This window comes from Symphalangus syndactylus, chromosome 11, assembly GCF_028878055.3.
Source record: "Symphalangus syndactylus isolate Jambi chromosome 11, NHGRI_mSymSyn1-v2.1_pri, whole genome shotgun sequence".
In the NCBI taxonomy this organism is placed as follows: Eukaryota; Metazoa; Chordata; class Mammalia; order Primates; family Hylobatidae; genus Symphalangus; species Symphalangus syndactylus.
This window is the reverse complement of record NC_072433.2, coordinates 50468475-50494879: the sequence shown is the minus strand read 5'-3', so window position 1 is coordinate 50494879 and position 26405 is coordinate 50468475. Positions and strand designations below refer to the sequence as shown.

Below are 26405 nucleotides of genomic sequence, written 5' to 3'. Positions count from 1 at the left end.
GGTTCCTGGGAAGGAGGAGTGAGCTCTGCCGGTTGTCAGGGCAACCTCCTGCCGTTGGTGGGAAGCAGTGGAAGGAGGAGGAGCTCCCTCTGTGCTCTCTTCCCTGCAATTACAGCTTGTTACATCTAGACCCATTCTAAATAAACCAAGCAGGTTCCCAAGGGACCCTTGCAGACAAGTCAGCTGAGGGGAGGCATCTGAGGCGAGGTGCAGGCTGCTAGTGGGGTGCAGCCCCATTGCCAGGGGCTGGCCCTGCCAGCGTACATTTGCTGGGAAGAGGTGGAGGAAGTGCTGAGCTCTGCAGACTTGGAAGCAAGGGAGGGCCAAAGCTGCTGGAGAGGAGCCGAGCTACCCCATGGGGAACACGCTGAGCTGTTGCTTGTGCACCAACGCCAGCCCCAAGCGGGGCCAGCACAGGAGGTCTGGGGAGCTGTCCTGCAGCGCTGACATCTATGAGGCAGCGTCAAGCAAAGGTGCAGGCCAAGGCAGAGAGGAGTGGAGCCGCCACAGATGGAAGACGCTGCTCCCTAATGCCAGCCCCAAGCAAAGACAGCGCAGGGTGCGGCGGGCAGAATCACTCTGCAGCTATAACATCACGGAGGTGGAGGTGGCAGTGGCACCACACCCCACTGCTGTGGAGCCTGCCCCATCGGATTTCGGAGCCCAAGAGGGCCATGACCTGCAGCACATCAGCGACCAGGAGATGCCCAAATGTAAGGAGGCGGCTGATACTATTTTCCCTCAGGCGCGCCTCTGGCCGCCACTGACCCAAGGTCCCCCCTAGAGGCATCCACAGCCTTGGGTTCCTCCCTGCTGCCCCTAGCCAGCTTTCCTAGGCCCAGGGACCAGACCAGGCAGGAGGACTGGCCTTGCTTCGTGCCTGCCTGCCCCCACCCCTCATTCTTTTTCCCTGCAGCATCTGGTGGTTTCTCTCCTCCTCCCTACCCCAGTGCCCAGTTCTGGCCCCTTTCTCATCTCCCCAGGCTGGCCAAAAACTAAGTTTTCAAAATAGAAAATGTACGCTACAGATTTCATTCCTATAGTGGAAGTGTCTTACAGCTCTTCTGTTTAAACTTTGGTTGGCCTCTTAATTTATTTAAACGTTAGAATAATTAAGCTTCATGATGAATGTGCCTTTGTAACTGGAAAGTACTATACTCTTGGAATATTCAAAAATCATGAATGAACAAAGATAGTATGTGAATGAGTTGTACCTTTATACACAAAGCATACAAGTACTTGTGAAAGTTTTTCCTTGTTCGGTGGTGTAAGGTAAGCCTCTGAGTGGTTTTACACACTAGGTAGTAGATGGGCAGTGTTGGATGAGAGCCCAAAATAGACTCTTTATATCATTCTTTAGGATTTATAACACATTTTCATGTATGTCTCATGTGTCACCTTGTCTCTACAAAAAAAAAAAAAAAAAAAAAGGTTAAAACTTAACCAGCTATGGTGGCTTGCACCTATAGTCTCAGCTGCAAGAGGATCACTTGAGCCCAGGAGTTTGAGGCTTCAGTGAGCTATGCTGGCTCCATGGCACCACTGCACCACTCCAGCCCGGGCAACAGAGTGTGACCCTGTCTCTTTACCAAATTGTTTTTTGCCTAAAACAGCTCTTTGTTTTTATATATTTGATATATGGAGCCAGTGTCTGACACTAATTGACCACAGCATCACTTGCTGCTTGAGACTTTCCCTGAAATGTGCTGAAATAGCAGCATAGAGGAGGGTGGTTCTATTTGATAAGTAGAAGGAGGAGGGCATGTATATGATTCATCTACAAGTTACATCAGTTTATTTAGGTGCAAGTTTTAAAAAGAAGTCCCAAACACAGCCTGGTTTTATTCCACGTACGTGGAGAACATCTGTGATTTTCGCATTCTTCAGCAGAATTGGGACATTATGGACTTTATTGTCTTTACATTTTATGCTAAAATCTTTTCTCGAGACTGTTAAGAGTGATTAAAATGGATTTGTAGCTTTAAAAAGAATCTTTTCTACTCATCTAAATTATTACATTTTTCCTTCTTCTTCCTCTACAGATTTTGCCTCTGACCATCCAAGGGAAAGCACACGCTTCCTGAGAAAATATCAAATGAGTGGTAAGACAATATTGTTTCTTCCTCCAAGCAAAAAACTACAAACTTTCTGTTTTGCATATTACAGAACATATTTAGAGGAACTCAGATATTAGTTAAAAATGTTTCAACTTTTCATACATTTACTTGTCTTATTTTAATGTGTGACATAATTTCCTTTAGTTGTCACTGTTCATGGAAACATGGAGACTTTGTGTTTACACAATTGGTGACATTGTTATCAATGCAATTAATTGGTCACATGATTTAATGTAGTAGTCATGGACTTGGGCCTTTTTCTTCATACGTCTTTGCCATTTTTCCCTTGCTCCAAAGAGTCCATTTTAATGATGAGTGATAGGATTTAGGCTACAGGTTGGATTTCACTTGAACAAATGAAAAGAATCCGTTGTTCTAGATTGGATCTGTGATTTTGGCCTCCTTTTTACACAGTGCTCTAACCACATGAGCCTATCACATCCATGTTCATGCTACTCAGAACTTATTCATTCAAATGTAATGGAAATGTAAATATGGCCTGTGCCGTTTTCCAGGTTAGCCTTAGTGTGTGAAACTAGTGTAAATTTTCCACATCCTGCTTGTTTAAGGATGAGAATTAAAACTGTAGGAGTTTTCTGTATTCCTGCTTATTTTTTGTAACATTCTGCTAAATCTTACTTTATTTTCAAAAAAAGCCATACACCATGTTTTTTAGTTATTTTTAACAGCAAGAGTACTATATATATATAATAACATCTGAAGTAACTATATATATATATATATATATATATAAAATAACATCTGAAGTAACGCAGCACAATAAAAAATGGGTTTCTCCCCTGCGTTTTCATAGTTTGTGTGGACTTTGCCTGTCTTGAGCTGGTAACTTCTGGTTAGGATTGTTGTATTTCTCAGTTTCTTCCAGAACCATGGGCATCTCACACATAGAGTGCATGGAAGTGGAAGAAAACCTACCCCATGTCCTCGTCTCTTCAGCAGTGAGAAATGTGTGTCAGTGAGACCAGTTCAACTTCAAAGGAGGAGGCATTGTGGAGAACAAATTGTGGCCCAAGTCCCTCTCATAGCTTTTATTCTTTGGACCTGTGTTAGAACAAAATGATTTTGTGTGCTGAGGATACCATGTTCAATTATGTTAGACACTCATTTTAACATCTGAGTTTAAGAGAGGCTACTTTTCAGTTGCGTAAAGACCCATTTGTTTTTTCAGTAACATATTAGTAGATGACCGATAAGTCCTTTGGGATGCTTGCAGGGATTGTAGTGCATCTAGAGATTGGCTCCTGGCCAGAAATTGGTTCTTAGAGCTGTCAGCTCTATTAGATCCTGGTAATGAAAGTAAGCTATGTGTAAATGTAGAATCAGAAAACACTACAGCCTAGGGGTTCAGATATACAATAGGTAAATTTTTTATTAGCTAAATTTCTCATCTGTCCTGTATTTTGGCATTTCTATGAAGGAATACCTGAGACTGGATAATTTATAAAGAAAAGAGGCTTTATTGACTCACGGTTCTGCAGGCTGCACAGGAAGTGTGGTGCTGCATCTGCTTCTGGCAAGGGCTTCAAGAACCTAATAATCATGGTGGAAGGTGAAGTCACCTCTCACATGGTGAGAGAAGGAGCAAGAGAGAGTGAGAGGTGCCGCCTGCTTTTAAACAAGCAGGTCAGGCCAGGTGTGGTGGCTCATGTCCCTAACTCCAGCACTTTGGGAGGCTGAGGCAGGCAAATCACTTGAAGCCAGAGTCTGAGACCCGCCTTGGCCAACATAGTGAGACCCCGTCTCTACAAAAAATTTAAAAATTAGCCAGGTGTGATGGTACGTGCTTGCAGCCCCAGCTACTCCGCAGGCTTAGGTGGGAGGATCAGTTGAGCCTAGGAGGTCAAGATTACAGTGAACCATAATCACGGCACTGTACTCCAGCCCGAGCATCAGAGTGAGACCCCATCTCAGAACAACAACAACAACAACAACAAAAAGCCAAGAAGATTATGCATGAACTCAGAGCAGGAACTCACTCATTACCAGGGGGATGGTGCTAAGCCATTCATGAGGGATCTGCCCCTGTGATCCAAACGCTTCCCCAGCTCCAACACTGGGCACTACATTTCAACATGAGATTTGCAGGGCACACACTTGCCCAATTTGTTTTGCCTTTCCTTATGTACGTGGGGATTCTTTCATATTTGTGTAATAAAACATCTGTTAGGTCTAAAAGTAAAACTATATTTTTAGATTTTACTTTACGAGATTCATCATGCCAGATTATTTAAATTATAAATTCTGTTGGTAAGAATTTTTAAAAACGGAATTTTATCTCATTTTATATAGTGATAATCAGATGATCAGCAACTACTTTTATTCTATGGTATTTATACCGGAATTGATTAGTTATTTTTTCATTCTTAGTGCAAGAAGAGAGGAGGAGCTCTCACCTATATTATGTAAGTAAGCTTTTGAAAAGTTAAGAAATTGTTTGAATTAAAAGTCTATCTGTCATGATTCTTTAAATATTTAACAGGGAGCCAGTGCTGTCAGCATGATCCTTTTTTGATGGAATTTCTGAATTTCTTCTGTTTTCCTAAGTATCGGATTTATGCAGGAAAGTCTTTAGCTTACTGTGTCCATTTTTAAGGGTGTCTGACATTTAAGTTACACAATTTGGTTGTGATATAAATATCTGCCTTAAATATTTAATCTTTTGTATTCAAATAAAATTAAAAATAGCTAAGTCCACTTTCTTCAACACTTTCTGCTGACTTCCTGTCATAGCAGGTGAAAGCGTAGCTTCCTCACTCCACTGTGACCTTATTTCTCTCTGTTTCTTCCACCTGTAACACATTTTTAATTAAATCACTAATTGATATTTACATGATTATGGGTATGCACATATTATTCACTGCTGAGTCATAGAGTATTCTGACTGTGCCTCCTCTTTGTACATCCTTCATTTTTTTCTCTTAAATATTTCTGAAATCTGAACGCTTCTGTACTTCTACCAGATAACCCCCCCTTTTCCTAGCCCGTGATAGCTCATAAAGCCAAATGCGACCATTACCCCCCAGCTGGCCTCTTTGTTTTCATATCCTTCATTATTTTGTGTATGGAATTAATTTTCTGACTATGTTCCTTTGCCTCTTTTTTGACAGCTATTCTTCCCCAAGTGTTGTAACATTTGTCACATGCCTAACAGAAATAATGTTTTATCTACTAAAACATATGTTGCATGTTTTTTTCTTGGAGCAACTTTCCTTGGCCTTTGGTTTTCCTCCTCCAGGATAGATTATGTTTCCCTAGGCTGTCCTGGGCCTGTTTTCCTGGGAGCCCTCTCTGAACTCTTCTGCGCCCACTCACGTTGGATCCCTGACTCCTAGACTGTGCATTGCCCTCTGCCTTGTGTTACTCCCCAGTGGTGCTGGAGCACAGTTTCCGAGGAAAGGCTCATGGACACATATGTATAGAGATCTAGCCTCTCTCAAAACCCCTCCTTTGTTAAAGAGTATAAAATTCTAGAGTGAAAACTAAATTTCATGGCTCTGAAGACATTTCTCTATTGTGTTTTCATTATACTGTTCTTGAAACTATTGCCTTTGTGTGATGCATCATATGTAACCATTTTTTACATTTCTTGAGCTTTTTAGGATCTTCTCTATTCCTGGGATTCTGAAATTGTACAATACAGCTTCGTGGGGACCTTTTATTTTATTGCAGCCATTAAGCCTGCAGACTATCTCTTTTAGAGAATTTTCTTATTTTCTCTGTTTTATTATCTTTGTATTCTTATGATTCAGATGTTGGGCCTCTTAGACCAGTATTTCTGCATTGATCTTTAGTTTCTTCCCCTCCTATTTTCCAGTTTGTCTTTTATTCTGCTTCTTAGAGATTCTTTGACTTTCTGTGATAATCCTTCTATTGAATTTTTTTTATCTCCTTAAGTGTATTTTAAGATTTTTTTTTTTAAAGTTTTGCTCCTGAATTTTTACTGGTCCCAAGACTTCCTTTTTCCTGTTATTTTGATCTCTCATTGAAGGCTTCTCTCCGATGTGTGGTTGTCTTAGGCTTTTTCTATTTGGAAGCAGGACCTTTGTTCACTAAGGGGTCTCATTGTGGGGATTTGGAGGTCAAGCCAGCTTTTCTTTTGGGGGACATCAGTGTATTATATGAGGGTTTGAGGGTATTTTCTTTACAATGGTTCAGTTCTCTTCCAAGAAGGGTCTCCCAATGTTCTGCCTGGGCAGTGCAAGCATGGCTGCTGGCTTTCTAGAAGCAGGGTTGAGAAGGAAGGTGGAGTTTCCCTTTGTGTGTGCAATTTAATCCCATTTCCTAGGTTTCAGCCCTAGTAGCTCTGAGCCCAGAAACCCTCAGGTATAATATATCCAGAGAATGCGCATACATATTCCTTATAAGATGGGAGGGGAGGTGGCCTTGGGGCTCTAAGCACAGCTTTACAGTTGACCTTGCTGGCTTCTGTTGTATATTTCACCCTACCTTCCCAGGTACCCTGTGCTTCTGATTTTGGAGCCTGGGTTGGGTTCTTCAAAACAAAGAAGGTTGCTTGCTTCTGTCCAGGTCACTCCCTGTCAGCTCCAAAGTTGTGCTTCCATGGCGGTTGCCGCTCCTCTATCTGCTTTTCACCTTGCAGCATTGACTCAGGATCATCTGCCATCAATCCTGTCTCCTGGTCCTGTGTATAATGTTTTATTTTATGACTAATACTAATGAGATTTCAGAAGGAAGAGAAAATAAATTTCTGGTCAATCCGTCATACTTAATCCAAATTTAGAACCCATATGTAAGTGTAAATCTAAGTTTAAATTCAACATAATTATGACATTAATTCAGACAATTTCTATTTATACCTCCAATAAGCATATTACACTTTTCCACTCAGGCCTTTGTGTAAGAATTCTATTCAAACTCCATACATGCCATGTGGTCCCATTGCTGTGCAACATAGATGGAGCTGTTTTTGTTAGCGCACAAAGTGTTAGAAATTTTTAAGTCAGCTGAAAGTCATTAATTATCTAAAAAGTAGCTGAAACATGTCTTGTAAAAAAATGGGGAGAAAAAAGTGATCTTGAGAGTTGAGCATGGTAACTCACACCTGTGTCCCAGCACTTTGAGAGGCTGAGGCACGCAGATTACTTGAGGCCAGGAGTTCGAGAACAGCCTGGCCAAAATTAGCCTGGCATGATGGTGCTCACTTGTATTTCCAGCTACACAGGAGGCTGAGGCGGGAGAATTGGTTGAACTTGGGAGGCGGAGGTTGCAGTGAGCTGAGTTCAGGCCACTGCACTCCAGGGTGGGAAACAGAGCAAGACTTCCAAAAAAAAAAAAAAAAAACCACAGACCAATATATGTTCCTTATATGAAATTTTAAATAGTACAAAATGGGGACAGCTATCACCTAAAGCTGTACCAACTAGTCTATGTTTTGGTGCATCTTTTTTCTGTTCTTTTTAGTTTCATATATGGATTTTTCCTCAGAAACAACTTTTGTTATGGCGTAGTATTATGCTGTATCACCCCTAATAGTAGTGACTTTAAGGGATACCTTCTTTGACTTTGAATGAAAGTATCTCAATGAGTCCATTTTCATTTTTCATGCTATATTTGTTTTTTGAGGCAATAATAGTATGTACATTGACAAACATACACTGTTAATGTAAAGTATATACGTTAATAGAATAGCTTAAGAGACATAAGAGTTTAGCTAGAGTTAAAACATTTCTGCCTTGAAGGAGAATTTGATCCTTCAAATAGTAATATTGTTCAAAACCATCTGGGATTTTTGTTAAGTAGTAAGTGAATTTATAGTAAAAGGCATCTGAAACAAGCCAAATGTTGTTAAGAAAGTATGGATATTTCTGATTATTGGCTACAGGCAATTTTTAAATACTCTGTACTTTTCTAAACTACCATTAGATCTTCTCTCTGTCTTTCACGTACTTGTGGGAGACCCTGATGGAAGAGTGTGATAACATGATGTAGACAAGCATATCCCAATAGGAGGAAGGAAGGCTCATCTGAGTTATTTTTTTAAAGCTACAGTAATTGATATTTTGTGGTTTTAAATAATGCTGTTGATCTCTTCAACTATTTGGTGACTAGGATTTGGTTACTGCCATTATTTTTAAGAAAGAGCATTTTTCTTTCTTTTTAGACGAAGTCTTGTTCTGTCACGCAGGCTGGAATGCGGTGGCATGAGCTCAGCTCACTGCAACCTCCACCTCCCGGGTTCTAGCAATTCTCTGCCTCAGCCTCCTGAGTAGCTGGGATTACAGGCATGCCTGCCACCACACACAGCTAATTTTTGTATTTTTAGTAGAGACGGGGTTTTACCATCTTGGCCAGGCTGGTCTTGAACTCCAGATCTCATGATCCACCCGCCTCAGCCTCCCAAAGTGCTGGGATTACCGGAGTGAGCCACCGCGCCCGGCCAGGAAGAGCATTTTTTTAAACACAGATGAGGCAGTTTCCATATTGACTGTTGCACTCCCAACAAATGAATAGATACTTTTAAAGTGTTTTAGAGATACTTTATTTTCTACAGGGCTCAAAAGGTTCACTGTCACCTCTCTGATAGCACTGCAGATAAATTTTCACCGATTTGTAACTGTAGGAAGATTTATCTTCCAAATTGTAACTGATTTAAATAACTTGTCAAGCATTTATTGAACTCCTGAATTTCTCCCACATTCTGTGCTCAGCAGCTGCGGTTAGGAGAGGAAGGGCCCTCCCTCCCCTGGAGAGGCTTACTTTCTCACCAGGGGGATGCTCTGCAGGCAGTTGCCATCATGTAACACACGGTGAATTAGACTGACGAGTACACAAAACCGGAAATGTTTTGTGGTGTGGCTGCTGGCAGAGGGATCCCAGAAGGCAGAGGAGGTGAAGCTTGCTGGGAGAAGGGGGAAAGAAATAAGATGTTCCGGGCAGAGAGCAGCATGAGTGAAGCAGGACAGTGCCATGATGTGTGTGAAATAACTTACAGAATAAAATCAATCAACTTTTGAAATGAATGTAAAGTATTCTTGGAAGTTCTCATTTGAGTAATGTAATAGCAGTCTTATGTAAACATGAAGTGAAAGTTAAATTCCCGAAGTTGTTTTCATCATCTGATTTCTAGATGTGAGAGAGTCTTAAAGCAGTAGTTTTTCTATCTTCCCCCAAGGAAACAGGCCCAGAGAGACCTATGGCCCCTCACTTGTTTGGTCACTGGGCCGCCCTGGCACACAGGGTCTCTGACTCTAAAACGCTGGTTCCATCACACTGTCTCTTGAATGAGTACACTTAGGATTAGTAACTTTGTGAATGTAGTATTAGGTCTTTACTTACTGCAATAAAAATGCCTCTTGTGCCAATATTATTTAATGTATGACATTTTGTTGTAGTTAGTGAATAACAAATAGAAAATCTCAGCTGCTTTTTACTGCATAATAAAAAACCATGAAATGTTATTTTAAACTTTTCCCATTATTTATAAAGGGAGTTCATAATAGAGGCTTGCCAGGTTTGATGATTGGTATCATAGCAAGGGCAGCATTTTATAACCCATTCCTCAAACATCATCTGCGGAAGTTAAGCGCCTCCAATGAGTTTCCCATAGAGCTGCTCACGATACCACACTCAGGCAGGTCACGGGGCATAAGAAATACCTTAATGCTTTATTGTTTGACATTTTGACTAAGGAAAAAAGCCCATACTTCTGTAGGTTCAGCCTATTGTGACATTTTTCTCTATCTTCCTTCTCCTTCAGATACCTCCATGGCTTCTTGCTAGAAACTACAGCTCACGTTCGACCATATTGCTAGATAACAGCACAGTCAGCCAGCCTGATCTTAGACACACACTAGAAAAGTGAGTACAACGAGGCTGCCAAGGGCTGAGTGACAGACCCCCGTATGCTAAAAGCATCCCGGCCATCCTCTGTCATTTCAGCCATTTGGTTGCCCTTTTCAGCAAGCCGTTTCAGAAATTGATGTCAATTATATATGGATTTCTGGGACCTAAATATGAATTTTCTGTTTCTCTTTTAACTTTAGATGCTGTGTGGTAGAAGGAAAAGCCAGATAGCAAATAAGCAATCCCAGAAAAAGCACATGCATTCATGTTATGATAGTGTTGAACCTAATGGGAAGGAGAGGTGCTTTTTATTGGGTGTTTCTGGGAAAAATTATTAGTTCTTTATGGGCTACAGGCCTAAGATGATGGGTACTACTTTGGAAACTACTCTTGGATGAAGGAACAGCTTGTCCTCCAGTGGTACCGTAGTGTATCTGCATTGAAATTTTCCCATCATGCATGAGCACTTCATAGGCCACAATCATAGATGCCTTTTCAAAACACCCTTGAATGATGGGTTCAAGTGTATTTAAAAAGTCACAACAAAGCCCAGTTCCATTGGAGGTGTCCAGGGAATATTATTAACATCTCCTTAGATTATGAGTGTTGATTTTTGGGAAAACGGTTTGAGAACTACTACCTTAGCCTGTTAATGTCCTTATCCCTAACTTAACTTTCCAGTCTATAAACATGACTAGCTTACAGGCTTTATTTTGTTTCTAATGTACTAGCTTTTTAAGCTAATTTGTCAGTAATTTCCACTTTAATTAAAATTGGGGGGTGGGGGGAGGGGGGAGGGATAGCTAATTTGTCAGTAATTTCCACTTTAATTAAAATTGGGGGTGGGGGGAGGGATGCTAAATGACGAGTTAATGGGTGCAGCACACCAACATGGCACATGGATACATAGGTAACAAACCTGCACATTGTGCACGTGTACCCTGAAACTTAAAGTACAATAATAAAAACAATGGTAAATTTATGATCATAATAATGTTACTTTCCTCTCTCATGTATAACAATTATTGAGATCAAATTCTGTTTCAGCAGGAACTGGACTCCACCTATGTCTAAAGCCCTGAGGTTTGGCCTCTATGGAGTCATCACCTAATGTTTGTATTCAGCCCTAAGTAAAAAGCCACTCCGTTTTGGCTAGAGTCCCTGGTTTCTTCTGATTTCAAAAGATTCTGATGTTTCAGTATGCAATTCAAAAGTAGTTTTTAAGCTTCACCTTGCTTAAACAAGTAGAGATTCTGCTTTTTCTTCCAGCATAGTCTAATTCTTATAAGTTTTTTTTAAATAGGATTTTTTTTCCTTTTTAGAGATGGGGTTTTCCTGTGTTGGCCAGGCTGGTTTCAAACTCCTGGGCTCAAGCAATCCACCCAGCTCCGCCTCCCAAAGTGCTATGATTACAGGCAGGAGCTACCACGCCCGGCCTAGAAGTTTGTTTTTGAAGTACAGTTAGTTTTAATTTGCTCTCAAATCTTAGAAGAGATCATTTGGTATATTTATTTTTGATGAAATGAAGGTTTATTGAGCAAATTAATACAGCAAATTGGCTTTTTGGAAAGATTTTGAAAAATGTTTTTCATGGTTAGTAGTCCATTGTTCTCAAAGGGATGAGTGAGCCATATTAGAATCACATATACATGTTTCTTCAAAATATATGTCTGCAAACACATGCATCTTCCCAGCTCCACATTCCCTCCATCTCTGGGCACTCACAAGCCTTTTAGAAAAATGTTTAAGTACGTGAGGCATCATTATATGGATAAAAGCATCCCAGATGATTCTGAACTTAACCCTAACTCAGTCATTCCCAAACTTTGCTGCACATTGGAATCACCTGGGGAACTTTGCCAACAACCCTGATGCCCAAATCATACCCAGTGCAAATTAAATCAGAATGTCTCCAGCTGGCAGTAAGGCTGTTTTTAAAGCTCCTTGGGTGATCCAGTGTGCAGCAAACATGGGGGCCACTGCTTCCTTTGCGTGGAGGATTGATGGTTCTCACGTATAAATTACACATTTTCCCTGTCATTTGCTCTCCTTTCTACCCATAGAGCCTTTCGTCTGTGCAAGTCATTTCTACGTATGTGTGCATATGCTTAAATTTAAACCGTACCATAGTGTTTCGTGAACACCTGCAGTTCACAAAAGCACTATGTGGAGACTTTGGGCATTAAATCAGTTTGAAGCCTTGTTTCTCTTATTTGTAAAATGGGTGGTTCATGGAGTGTCATGTAAGGTTCAGTGGTCTTTTCAGCATGTAACTTCAAATTCTGTGATTTTGAAATCAATTTGGAGATGAAACTGTTTGAGGCACTATGGAAATATCCATCTTAGATACTAATAATGTTCTAAGGCCTACTTTTTACAACTCAAATTTGCCTTCTCAAATTATTCTGAGCCTCATTTTAAATGCTGAGGGCAAATGGAAGCACAGAACTTATCCAAGAGAAGCCCCTGTTTGCTGCCACACAACATCTGAGGATGACTTAGGACCACAGTAACATACATCTGAAGAGCTGTATTTGTTCACTAATATTTTGTTTAAACGAATGTGGAAATACCTGTCATGAACATTGTATGATGCAGTGTTACACTGTGTGTTTAGTGCTGCTTATATCAGGATAGCTAAAAGTGTCATTAATTTTGTGTGCATTATGTTTACTAATTTTCTGCTAATAATTATGCATAGGTGATTTTAAATTACTTTATTTGGTATAAAGCACATTCATTATGTGCTTTTATGGAAATAATGACAAATGGGTGAGTAGGTGATGGTGAACTAAATCAGCTGAAATGCAGGGCTTAGCCACTTATAAAGCAAAACATTACTATATGGCCTAAATAGAAGCATATGTACACATAGATGTAAGTGACTTGCACAGGATGAAAGGTTCTATGGATAGAAGAGCAAATGACAGGGAAAATATGTAATTATTTATATATACTAACCATCAGCAGAAACTTCTTCTAACAGCATATTGCCTAGCATTTTGGTTCTCCTATTTTCACTATAAAGCCAGAGAGCTAAAACAAAAGAAAAGTGCTCATACAGTACTGTTTCGAACAAGATGATTTCAGGGCCACTGAGAGGGTTCCCTCCTCCCCCTTTTAAAAACATATCTTCAGGCCAAACAAATGATAAAATCAGTTCTTACAAATATATTTTTCCTCCACAGTGTGACTTTGGCAATATATTACAGCATAAAGCACAGGTGAGCTCTTTGAAAACCTGCCTTGTTACTCTAGCTCATCACTTTGTATAATAGGACACACGCTGTTAGGTCATAACTATAGACATAAGCTGTAGAGTGCTTATTTTACAGTATTAAAGTGAATCATTTGTGGGTTTTTGTAAGACTCTTTTACCTCTTAAATTATTGAGGGTCTCAAAGTGTATTTTTTAATGTCTTGTTTGCAATTTATTGTAAAGAAGAAAGAAAAAGATGAACTAGCCTCATGCAAATATATAGTAGAAAAAATGTGTATTTTTAAAGCTTTCAGGTAATTGTGGATATTCTTTAGCCACACCAAAACTTCACAAGTGCTGATTTATTAAAGTAGTTATAATGGGATTGTACATATCAATGAATTCGTTCCACTAATACTCACTGATCTTTCTTGTACAATAAATGGATCTTTCCCCTTGCCAGCTTTTATAATATTATGCATTGGCTATTTGGAAAATATTAATTCATGTTCATCTCTAGTGTCAAAAACTCACTTTCATTAGTATCACCATGATTATAAAAATGTCTTCAAATATTGAGATGCTGTCAAGCTCACAGTAGTAGATATGAGTTTTCCAAGTCCTGATTTTAGCTTGAAAGCGTTAGCTTTATTATACACAACAAATACTTGTTATTTTCCTTGAAATGACAGACTCACTTGACTTCTTTTTGAGAATGATAGTCAGTCATACTTTCAGATAGAAATGGTGTTCTGTGAAAAATTGGCTTGTTCAGCTCACAATTAAATCACAAGTGCTTTTCTTTAACACGACCATACTTCAGTATGCAGAAGTGCTTTATGTGAACTTCCTAGTTAGAATACTAAAAAGAGATTTCAGGATTTAATAACACCATGAATTTTTACTGTTTCATCAAGGACATTCTTAAGTGAAGCTGGCTACTTTAACAAAAACTGCAAGGGACAGTGAAGAGTGGAATGAATACTAGTATAATTTGGTACTACAGCCTTTATTCATACTGAGAAACCAGCAGTTTTACCCACTTTTGCTTTTATGCAATCATTAAAAGTGTTGAACAGTGAGAAAGCAAGCAATGTCTTAATACTTTTAGAAAGTAATAAATTATTCTTATGTTTCATTTTCAATCAGTTTGTCAGGTTGAATTAGTATTCTTATAAGAACATTTAGGGCCATAGGTGGTGGTTGACATCTGTAATCCCAGCACTTGGGGAGGCCAAGGTGGGAGAATTACTTGGGACCAGGAGTTTGAGACTAGCCTGAGTAATGTGGCAAGACCCCATCTATACCAAAAAAGAATTAAAAATTAGCTGAGCATGGTGGTGTGCACATTTCATCCCAGCTACTTGGGAGGCTGAGGCAGGAGGATCGCTTGAGCCCAGGAGTCAAGCCTGCAGTGAGCCATGTTTGTACCACTGTGCTCCATCCTGGGTGAAAGAAAAAAACCCTGTCTCAAAAAAAAAAAAAAAAAACTTGTGACATCACGGGCCTTCTAGGGAATCTCAGGGGTCCACAAACCACATTTGAAGAACCACTGGTTTCCTAAATGAGCACACAGTGTGTTAGTTTTTTAAAGTCCATTAAAGACTGGCCTCTTTTAAAATAAAAAGGCAATTAAGTTTGTAACTCAAACTACTTAAATATGATAGATGTATATTACAGGAAGATTGGGGAAATCTGAATCTCATTCACATTTATTAAAAGTTCTAAAAACTTTTTTGGCAACCACCACTGCTTCATAAATTGTTCTTGTGTTCCAGCATGAGGTCAGAGGAGTGAAAATAGATATAATTTATTACCATTGATTGTTAGTGTGGGGTCAATATTTAAAGACAAGTCTGGCTCATCAATGTAGAAAAGACTTCACAGTTCAGGACATTATGTGCTGAAGGAAAAAGAGGTCAAGAAACCCTCTGAAGGCCAGGATCCAGGAGAAAAATTTGCAAAAACTGTTTTGGTGAACAAATTTTAGCAAAGCAAACAAGGTGTATCTCCCTCCACCCTCCATGCCCTACTCCCAGCAGGTACTTTACTGAGATGTTAACAATTCCCCAATTAATTTTGTAAATGCACGTTCTTATTTTATAGATCTGCAAATAGATCTCTGGCTATTTTGGAAGAGCCAATACATCCACTTTCAGTAAGTGTCACTTTCTTTGAGGTTCTATTTTTGTCTCATAGAGTTGTATTTAGTTGATGCTGAAGTCAAAATCACCCACCTTTAAGTCTTCCCTCTGTTGTGTCTAATCATCTTATATAAGGAGTGTTGTCCAGTGGGCATGCTGGAGTAAGAGCTGACTTGCAGCTCGGTTTAATTAGTGCACTCAGGGGAGTAAATATACCATCCAAATAACAAAATGTGTCATTTAAAAAAATAATTTTCTGTAGCACCAAACAATATAAATATTTGTAAATAGTCCTGACAAATATGCACAATCTCTGTGAATAGAACTAGAAAACAATTTAAATTTAAATCAGTTTAAATGCTATAAAAAGTTAAAAACTTCCTTCTTCACATATGATAGCCACAGGGCTACCATAGGGCCTATGTTTGCAGAAAACCAAAAATATTTTAAGGTCCTGCTGTTTATATTTTTAAAATTAAAAGACATCCCATCAGAATTGTTGTAAGGGACACGTGGGCACAAATGTGAACATTGCCATCTTAAGAGTTCTTAAAAAGTTTTCTTGAGTAGATATTTATGTTGCCTTTTTCCTTCTTTCAGGAAGAGAAGGCTCCAGGGAAATCCTTCGAGCATGATCCCAAATGCAACTGTATTTTCAGATATTTCCGTACTCTTTTTCAACTCATGAGACTAACAGCTCCATGTGCAATCGTAGCTTTGGTAAGATATTTCTTATCTATAAAGCATCTTTAACAACTGGTCTCCTACACAGGGTATGGCCGTGTTTCTAACTAAAAGTAGATTCCTGGAATTATCATCAGATCTTTTAAGAGAAACCTGTGCAAGCAAAGTAAATACACATATTTGAATTTAATCTTCATTATGGTTTAAAATGATGCCATTGCTTTTCTTATCACAGAATAATTGCTATTAAAGGCAGCAGGAGAGATTTCTGGTTTCTCCTTCAACAGATTCCAATGTAGATCTCAGCTGAGTCCCAGGCCATATTCCCTGGGCACTTCTGATGCATGCTGTGACTGGGAGCTGCTGCTCTGAATGCTTTGTTGTTCCTGCTGACCTCTTGTGCCTGCTCCATAATTTGCCAGGAATGTGGTACCAGTAAGACTTGGACACAGGCTTTGCTAGATAGCCTGCTAAGCGGCAGCTGTGTCCTTACCACTACATCATTCTCAAAGAATCACTGTGGTGAGACTCATTCTGAATAGCAAGTCCTCTTCAGATGGCTGGGATTGGTTTACCCCTCCCTACACTGACCTGTAGAGGAATGTCAACCACACAGCCAGGAGAGAAAAGATACTTAGAGCAGTACCCTCTCCTTTAGCATCTGGCTAGAGCTTAGAAGAGAAGGCTTTTGCTGGGCACCTGCATAGAAACCCTTCTGTGGGCACTGGATGAGACGCAGGCCTCTTCATAGAGCTGCAGGCCGTTTAGAATGCTCAGCACCTGCTGGCAGGAAGCAGGAGTGGAACTTCCAGCTGGAGAGAGAGAGAGAGCTGATGCTGGGGGGAAAGCTGGATTGGAAGAAGGTGGTGTTCACTATAGACAGGCTAAATTTGGTGTTCCTGTAAGATAGCAGAGTGGCTGTGTGCAGTCAATATTTGGATCATTGGGACTGCAGCATGAATCTGAACTAGAAATAAGGAATGAAGACTAAGAGCACCTGCTCAAGGCTGGGCACAGTGGCTCACACCTGGAATCCCAGCACTTTGGGAGGCTGAGACAGGCGGATCACCCGAGGTCAGGAGTTCGAGAGCAGCCTGACCAACATGGGGAAACCCTGTCTACTAAAAAACACAAAAAATTAGCTGGGTGTGGTGGTGGGCACCTGTAATCCCAGCTATTCAGGAGGCTGAGGCAGGAGAATCGCTTGAACCCAGGAGACGGAGGTTGCAGTAAGCCGAGATCGCGCCCCTGCTCTCCAGCCTGGGCAATGAGAGCGAAACTCTGTCTCAAAGAAAAAAGAGTAGCTCCTCAAATGCAGAGAAAGTGTTTAGAATGAAAGTGGAGAAGCCGGGCACGGTGGAGCACACCTATAGTCCCATCTACTCAGGAGGCCGAGGCAGGAGAATCCCTTGAGATCAGGAGTTTCTGTCCGGCCTGCGCAGCATAGCAAGTCCCCATCTCTACAAAGGAAAAGAAAAGGAGGACAGAAGATAGCTCTGTAAGGACTACCAGCATGTAAGGGACAAGCCTCCAGTAAAGTGGCTAGAGTGGGAGGAGGAAGAGCAGGAGAGGATAATAAAAGAAGAACAAAGGATGGGAAAGGCTGTGGTCACTGTGCTAAATGTTGCAAGAAGTTGTCTGTTCCATAAACACCCCCTGGATGCCGACCCCGTCCCACTCTTCTAAGTGCTGGGGAAGAGAAGAGGACAGGTTGAACACAGTCCTTGTCTTTATGAGCTTATGTTGTAATGAGGAAAGCATTTTTTTAGGTTATGGAAAATAGCAAAACGATAAAGCAGGATAAAGACAGAGTGACGGGAGGGGCTCACTATTTCAGAAAGGATGATCAGTAAGAGCCTCTCTAGAGAGGTCACATTTGAACAGTGACCTGACTATAAAGCGAGGACGATAAGGAGTGCTGGCATGACAGGCAGTGGGATGAGTGCAAGGACTGAGACAGGAACACATTTCATGTGTGTTCAAGGAACAAACAGCAGGGCCCCGTGTGGTGAGAGGAATGAAGGAAAGAACAGAAGAGATGAGGCCGCACAGGCAGTGCCACAGCTCACAGAGCCCTTTGGCTTGCAGGCCATAAGAAGGAGTTCAACCAGTTTGATGGGGGCACTCATGGTAGATCTTGAGCAGGGAAGTGCAGTGTTCTTAATTTAAGAGGTTATGGCGACTGCTTTGGGGAAAGCAGACCACAGCTGGGAGGAAGGTTAGGGCAGAGAAGAGGACCAAGAAGCAACTAGGGTGATATAGGTGAGCCATTACCCATGGTGGCTCAGAATCTGAAGCAGGCAGCCTACCCGTGAAGGCAAGCATAGAGGGATTGCACACAGATTGGAACAGGGTAACTCACACGTAAGTATTAGTCCCCAGGAGCTAGGCCAATGGCCATTCCCTGGACAAGATTAAGGCCAGCTTGGGGAGTGGAGCCTTAGGGTGAAGGGCTCTGGTTTGTAGGCGTCAAGACTCCGAGGACCTTGGCAAGAGGAGTCTCAGGCAAGTGATGGGGGTGGGTGAGGTGGGTTAATGAGAGATGGGAGGTGAGGAGCTGGCAACAGGGCCTGATGCTGTAAGCAAATAAGAGGATGCACCTGGGGAGCTGTGGGGAGCAGGATGGGAACAGGAAACACATTTGTATTGGGGGAAATCTCTGGCAGAGAGGGAGAAAGTCTTCAAGAAGAGGTGATTTGGAGAACAGTATTCTACAAATGTGGGATGGGATCCACCATGCTGACAGAAGAGTTGGTGTTAAAAAAAGGAGATTCCTCACTGACCCAGGAGGGCAAGTGGTATCAGTGAGTGTCAGCAGCTCCAGCTTACCAGTAAAGGTGACAGGAAGTTGAGGGCTCACCAATGCTGTTCAAGTGCTCTCTAATGAATGCTGTGGAGTTGAACCCTGGGAGGGAGGGTCATTCCTAGGATACTTGATAGTGCAGAGTTAGGGGGAAAGGGAGCAGAATCTCTCATAAGAAGATACCACGTTCCACAGCCATTTGATTTTGAAAACACAGTTGAGTTTGGAGGACATTGCCAGATCTGAGCCGCCGATCTATCACCTTCGGACAATAAACGAACTCTCTTAAAATGAACTGTTCTCCTTTGGTCTTGATACAAAGACTTCAAGTAGCATAGAGACATACTCTTCTGCAGAGCACCCTCTGGGGTGGCAACGCCTCACAGCTCACCTCTGTAACCTTCACTCAGCTGGTCCCTCACCCAGTTCTTTACAGGATAGAGATTGGAAAGATAGAAAATGCTTTCTGAGATTGTCTCACAAACTGCTTGGCAGGTTGAGAGGAACCCCAGGGATACAGAGGCCTACAGCTGTCTGTACCTAAAAACCAACCGAACTGACTGAATGCAGATACTGTAGGACAAGAAACGAGTTTTCATGAAGTGATTGTGGAGACATGGAAAATAGGGGCTGTGAGCAGGACCCTCCTTTCACACACATGCGTTCCTTAACACAGCACTGAATATGGAGATTATTTCTGAGCCACAGAGACCTGCACTTGTCATGCTGTCGGCATGGCAGGCATTGGGAAGTGCTCTTGACCCGCAGTTCCTCAGCTGGTGTCCCAAGAGTGGGTTAGTTATTGTGAAAAGGAGAAGACAGCAGTGTTCTCAGTATCACTTGGGCGTTACGTTTTCAAGCATGGCACACCTGTAAAATTCCTACCTGCCAGCCAGGTGTGACGCTGCACACGGACGGCACTGGAGTGTTTCCTGAACAACCTTAATCTGCACTGGGCCTGAGTTTGTGCTGCCTTTCATGAGTGTGAAGGTGCTAATGGTGCCTCTCTTCATGCCCACAGGGATGTCCAGTCATCCCTGTGACCGAAATTGGGCTGGAAATGTCTATGGGCAGAGTAGCCTGCAGAGGTATCTCAATATGACTGTGATTTGGCCTCTTGCTTTGAGCAAAGTCTCTGCAGAGCATAAGAATAAAAGGCACTTACTTTCTGGTCAAAACCGGAAGAAATCTTTCATTCTTAAATGTTCGTATCACCACACTTAAACTGAACTGAAATCAAAGAGCAGTGCTCTATTTTGCAGGTGTACATTGAACGACTTCTAACTAATGGCTAACATCGATCTTTGTCCTACTAATTGGAAAAAGATTGTCCTTGGAGCCATGCTTCTTGCCTCCAAGGTTTGGAGAAATGGTGGTCTGTGGAGTGTGGATGACAGCCAGAATCCCAAGGACATTGCAGTTGAGAACATGTGAGTTTGTAAGGCTTTGGCGAACAGTGTAACCAATTTCCATACCTCATTTGCTCTCCAAGTTAACATTGTAAAAAATATCTTTATAGGTTTCATTGTGCAGATAAAGGAAATAGGCATAAGACAACAGACTTCTCTCTATCCAGCTTTAGTGTAACAGTTTATATTTTCCGGCATTCATGGGTAGGTCTTGATGTGTTATTGTTGTAATAACCTCCTGGATAAACTGAAAAGTATTTTTCTGATTGTTTTTTGGCAACCCTCTTTCAAGTGTCCTATGAGAATGGCACAGTACAATAAATATCTTTATAGGTTTTTAGAAGCTATCTGCCAGTTTCGGTCCCTTTTTAAAGGGCGAACATCTGGCCTTTGAAATAATTGGCCACACTGTTAAGGTCTTAAGGACTCTGGACTGTGGAGAAGTTTTAGCTTCAACCTAAGTCCTCCATTGTGTAGTTGCTTTTGCTGGTCCTTTCCTCCCCCTTTTATCTGAAGATCTTTTTTTATAGGAACCTTGAGATATGAAGTTAAATAGCCATAGATTCCTGTGCCCTGGCCCCTCCCCACTGGGAGTGTTGCGTGTGTTTGGAAATCAGCCTGATGAGTTAGAACCTCCAACGTTCACCTGTGGTGTGAAAAGCATTTCTGGGGCATCTCCCCATGCCCACCACACTCACAAGGCTCCATGGGTACTCAGACATCCGCGGCAGCACTCTGGGGTCTGGAGTTGCCCATGACAGTGCAAGGAGCCTTGCAGAGGCATAGGGTTCCTCCCAGATGCACCAACACCACACAGCTTCACCAGGACTCCCAGTCCGGCCTCATGACTGCTGTGAAGGGATGGGCCCTGGAGCTGGCAGGCAGGGTGAGCAGGGAGGTGTTTCCAGCAGAGCCTTCCTGGGTGCCCGCTGGACAGTGAGGACAGCTGTGCAGGCTGCATCTGTGCAAGACAAGGGAGCAGCTCTTGTTCACATTGAGCAGCAGCAGCCCATCAAGATCATTCCAGGCAGTGGCACAAGTTAGTTTTGTGACCTTTGTCCATGACTCCAGATAATACTATCATTCTGAATCACCTCAGTGTATGTCTGCAATTGAAGATACAGTGTCTATTGTAGATATACCTCAGTGTATATCTACATTTAAAAATGACCCCTTTGCGGCTGAGCTCAGTGGCTCATGCCTGTTATCCCAGCACTTCAGGAGGCTGAGGCGAGTGGATCGCTTGAGCTCAGGAGTTGAAGACCTGCTGAGTAACACAGCGAACCCCGTCGGTACAAATTTTTTTTAAAAAGTTATCTGGGCATGGTGGCAGGCAACTGTAGTAATCCAAGCTACCTGGGAGTCTGAGGTGGGAGAATTGCCCGAGCCTGGGAAGTTGAGGCTGTAGTGAACTGTGATCACATCACTGCACACCAGCCCTGGGTGATGGAGCCAGACCCTGTCTCGAAAACAAAAACAAAAATCTATTTTTGCCACCACTTTGCTAACAGTATAAACCAAGAGATCGTGGTGGTATTTCTGGTAGCCATTTTAGCAAAGAGTGTGACCGCAAATGAATTTGAAACTAACGGAAGTGCTTTGGACGTTGCAAACACTAAAGTGGCCTTGATCATAGTCATCCATTTGAAAACTGGTCCCTTGAAGGAAGCAAGGTTTGTGACTGCCTGACTTCTTCTTGCCTGCTGCCTAGCCAGAGCTGATTTATTAAGACAGGGGAATTGCAATAGAGAAAGAGTTTAGTTCATGCAGAGGCAGCTGTACGGGAGACCAGTTTTACTGTTACTCAAATTAGCCTCTCCAAAAACTCTGGGATGGTTTTTAAAGAATAATTTGGTGAGTGGGGGTCAGAAAGTAGGGAGTGCTGTTGGTCACATCAGAGATGGAATCAGAGAGCGTTGAAGCTGTCCACCTGCACTGAGTTGGCTTCTGGGTGGGGGCCACAAAACCAGATGAGCCAAGTTTGTTGATTGGAGTGGTGCCACCTGATCCCAGTACAGGGCCTGCAAAATATCTCAAGCACTGATCTTAGGTTTTACAATAGTGATATTATTCCCAGGAGCAATATGGGGGAGGTTCAGACTCTTGCAGACTTCAGCTGCATGACTCCTAAACCATAATTTCTAATCTTGTGGCTAATTTGTTAGTCCTGGAAAGGCAGTCCAGTCCCCAGGCAGGAAGCAGGTTTCTTCTGGGAAAGGGCTGCTACCGTCTTTGTTTCAAAGTTAAACCATAAACTAAGTTCATCCCAAAGTTAGTTTGGCCTCTGCCTAGGAATCAACAGGGACAGCTTGGAGGTTAGAAGTTAATTCAATAATTCAAGTTATATATATATATATGTATATAAATTCAAATATATATATATAAATTCAAATATATATATATATAAATTCAAATATATATATATTTAAATTTCTATAGACCTACCGACATGTGAACAGAAAGTTGATTTTGGAAGTAGGTTCAGCTGGGTTTTAAGTTCAGCAAATTAGATCACCACATCTTGGCTCCTGGTCTAACTGTCCCCCTTACAGGAGAACATCAAGCATTTGTTGACTTAGCCACTGGGTAAAATATTAAAAACTTTCAATAAAATATTAAAAACTTTCAAACCAAGAAACCAAATGTATTGTTCAGATACTGCTCATTTTTAAGCAATTAACTCATTACAGAGGTTACTCTGAAAACAGCCAGATTTACTCTGTGTACCTATTAATTTAGCCTTGGTGAGGGCGGCTGGATGAGCATGTGGCAGAGGACAGCTCCCAGCCCTTTCATCTCCCACTGTATTCAACTCCCCCAAATCCCATTCTGGCCAGGGGTGACAGATGCTGAGCACTTCAGGGTTGCATTCCCAACTCAGGAGCAAGACTGCGTGTATAAGGCCAGGGCCCTACTGGAAATCACATCATAAAATGGGTTTAGTCTAGCCAAAATGTCTCTCCTTGATTTTTCTGCCTTTCAAACTTTAAAGAATATCCTTGCCCTGTCATAGTGGCAGTTTCAACTCTTCATAACACTAAGGTGAGCAGAAACTTGCAGTATGCCCCCTTGACATAGCCTTGCGGGCTGGAGCAGAGGGAAGGGGATTCTTTTTGCCATGGAATACAGCTTGCTTGTAAGTATTTATTTGGGATGAATCCTTCTTGTAGCCTTAGAGTTTTTCCTCCTCTGAGATAATACGGTGGCTCTCCATGGGTCCATCTGTTGCCATGGTGATGCGCCCAGTCCTCCTGTTGGTGCTTCTCTACTTCAGTTAGCCCCTTCCTGTTATCGTCCTGGTAAAAATGCCTGGAGGTCCTTCAGAGCTAATAAATGGCACCCATCATTCCCGTCATGTGATTGCTATTGCGGGGCTTGTGAGTGAGAATGGAGATTGAGTTGTGCAGTTGCCCTAAGGGAACTCTGAAGAATGAGCCCCGGGTCCACAGCAGGAGTGCAGAAGAGGCTTCCACCTTTCCCTCATCCCAAACTTGGGGTGCTGGGATGCAGAAGAGACCCCAAGCAGCTGTGTCTTGTTTGGACATTAGTGTAGGAACCCGACCAGGCAGCCTTTATTTGTTTCAAAACAGAATTTAGAGCATCCTAGTAGCTCAGAATGGTATTTTTAAAGATAACCCACTTGACTAGAATTGTCCTATGTTGGTTTTATTGTGTTTCTCCTCCCCTAGGGGCAAGATGGAGAAGTGTTTCTTAGAGCTACTTGAGTTTAATATTCATGTATCTGCCAGTGTCTATGCAAAATATTACTTCGATCTGCGTGCCTTGGCACATGGCCATGACCTGTATTTTCTATTTGCTTCTCTTCACAAAGATAAAGCACAGAAACTGGAGGTAAGGATGTGAAGTCACTTAGTGGAATTTTCCATCGGCCACAAAAGCCAACATCTGTTACAAAATCATATTAAATAGTGATTAGGAAAATGAAAGCCTTAAAATTAACAGACGAAAGAGCTTATTTCTTTGGCATCATATTTCTTATCTGTTAAAGTTTATAGAAGGATCCATATTCTTTATTAATTAATTAATTAATTAATTTTTTGTTTTTTGAGACAGAGTTTAGCTCTTGTTGCCCAGGCTGGAGTGCAATGGTGCGATCTTGGCTCATGGCAACCCCCGCCTCCTGGGTTCAAGCAATTCTCCTTCCTCAGCCTCCTGAGTAGCTGGGATTACCACCACACCCAGCTAATTTTGTATTTTTAGTAGAGATGGGGTTTCTCCATGTTGGTCAGGCTGGTCTTGAACTCCCGACCTCAGGAGATCCACCCTCCTCGGCCTCCCAAAGTGCTGGGATTATAGGTGTGAGCCACAGCCAATGATCCTCCATATACTTTTTTTTTTTCTGAGATGGAGTTTCACTCTTGTTGCCCAGGCTGGAGTGCAATGGCACGATCTTGGCCCACCACAACCTCTGCCTCCCGGGTTCAAGCAATTCTTCTGCCTCAACCTCCCGAGTAGCTGGGATTACAGGCATGGGCCACCATGCCCGGCTAATTTTTTATTTTTAGTAGAGACGGGGTTTCGCCATATTGGTCAGGCTGGTCTCGAACTCCTGACCTCAGGTGATCCTCCCACCTTGGCCTCCCAAAGTGCTGGACTTACAGGCATGAGCCACCGCACCAGCCAGTGATCCATATTCTTAAAAAATAATTGATATTCTTTCTGCTATGACCATAATTCAGAATATTTTTAATTACATTTAATCTGATTTTAATGGGTTTTGTTTTTAACCTCTATCCATTCAGACAACAATACGTGAATAAATGCAATTGTATTCCTGATTATATCTATATACACAATGCACTTACCACTCTTGACTGTCTTTTACTTACACAGTTTGGAAATTTATGTCATTGTCTACTGTATATAACACAGTGCAGTCCCATGAGTTTATTAGACAAAGCAGTAGTGGCTGAGAAACTTGTACTTAGACTGCATAAGGTGCCAGTGTTTCAAGTACTGTCTGTAGGAAGGACATGGGTTTTTAATGAAAATGGTAACTTTCATGGGGCAACGTAAGATTTCTGGCTTATGACCCTTGGTGGGTATACAGGAAAATTACAACTGAAATAGACACATATAAAATTGGCACTTTTTCTGGTATCTTCGTGGTACTTTAGAATAATACGTTTTTCTACCACAATGTGCAAGTAAAGTAGCACCTTATGCTGCTTCAGTCATTAGACTTCTTGGATGTTCCAAAATAGCCCAGCACACACCTGTCTCATTAAAATTTGCTTTGAGTACGTAGTAACTAATAAAGATAGGGTAGAATTTGAATCGCTGAGTAAATTGATTTTCTGGCACAAGTGCATGTTTATTATGTTGAAGGAACAGGTGCACAGGTAACAGATGATATTGTTGTTAGGATCTTATCACAATACTCTTGAAATCTTTGGGAGTCCTATTTTATTTTTTATGTAACTGTATCATTAAGCGATGAGCCCAATTTTACAATAACTTAATAAAGTAAGTTCCTCTTGGCTCTGGCAATCTATTCATAGCCCTTAAAGGAGAACACCTTAGTGAATGGGCAGGGAGTAGCATCCTCAGAACCTGGCCCTGTAAACCTCAGCCAAAGCAGCTGCAAAGGAACCATCTAAAGGAATCTGTATGTGTGGCTTGTCATCAGCGATGCCTTTTAAAAAATGCTGGAGCCCGGCCGGGTGCGGTGGCTCACACCTGTAATTCCAGCACTTTGGGAGGCCAAGGCGGGTGGGTCAGGAGGTCAGGAGATTGAAACCATCCTGGCTAACACAGTGAAACCCCATCTCTACTAAAAATACGAAAAATCAGCTGGGCGCAGTGGCGGGCGCCTGTAGTCCTAACTACTCGGGAGGCTGAGGCAGGAGAATGGCGTGAACCCGGGAGTCGGAGCTTGCAGTGAGTGGAGATCGCGCCACTGCCTCCAGCCTGGCAACAGAGCGAGACTCCGTCTCAAAAAAAAAAAAAAAATAAGTTGGAGCCCTTTTTTAAATTATACCTGTTTTCTCTTTGATTTACTTTCCTAGGCTGTCACGGCCGTGTGAATACAAAGACTTGCATCGAGATGCCGCTGCAATGAAAAGGGCTGTCAGCATGAACTTCATTGGTATTCGGTGCTCTAATGCCATCTTATCTTAAAGAGAGAAATTAGCCTTAAAAGACCCTGAGCTTCTCAACTGTAAAGAGTAGAAAATATCACTTCTGCTGAAAGAAACAACAAAA

The 26405-nt window shown here is 41.9% G+C and overlaps 1 protein-coding gene across 2 annotated transcripts; it reads left to right on the top strand.

Annotated features, from left to right (window-relative positions):
* Positions 1-93: 93 nt before the first annotated feature.
* On the top strand, positions 94-26405 carry LOC129457753 (cyclin-Y-like protein 1B). 2 transcript variants are annotated; one of them, XM_055233235.2, is made up of 8 exons: positions 94-713; positions 2043-2102; positions 4506-4540; positions 9856-9956; positions 13130-13165; positions 15247-15298; positions 15885-16004; positions 26210-26405. In XM_055233235.2, the coding sequence occupies exons 1-8, from the start codon at positions 356-358 to the stop codon at positions 26225-26227; spliced, it is 780 nt and encodes a 259-aa protein (XP_055089210.1). In that variant the 5' UTR covers positions 94-355; the 3' UTR covers positions 26228-26405. The 2 variants fall into 2 exon arrangements, with proteins under 2 accessions (XP_055089210.1, XP_055089209.1); XM_055233234.2 differs by lacking the exon at positions 26210-26405 and adding an exon at positions 23870-24027.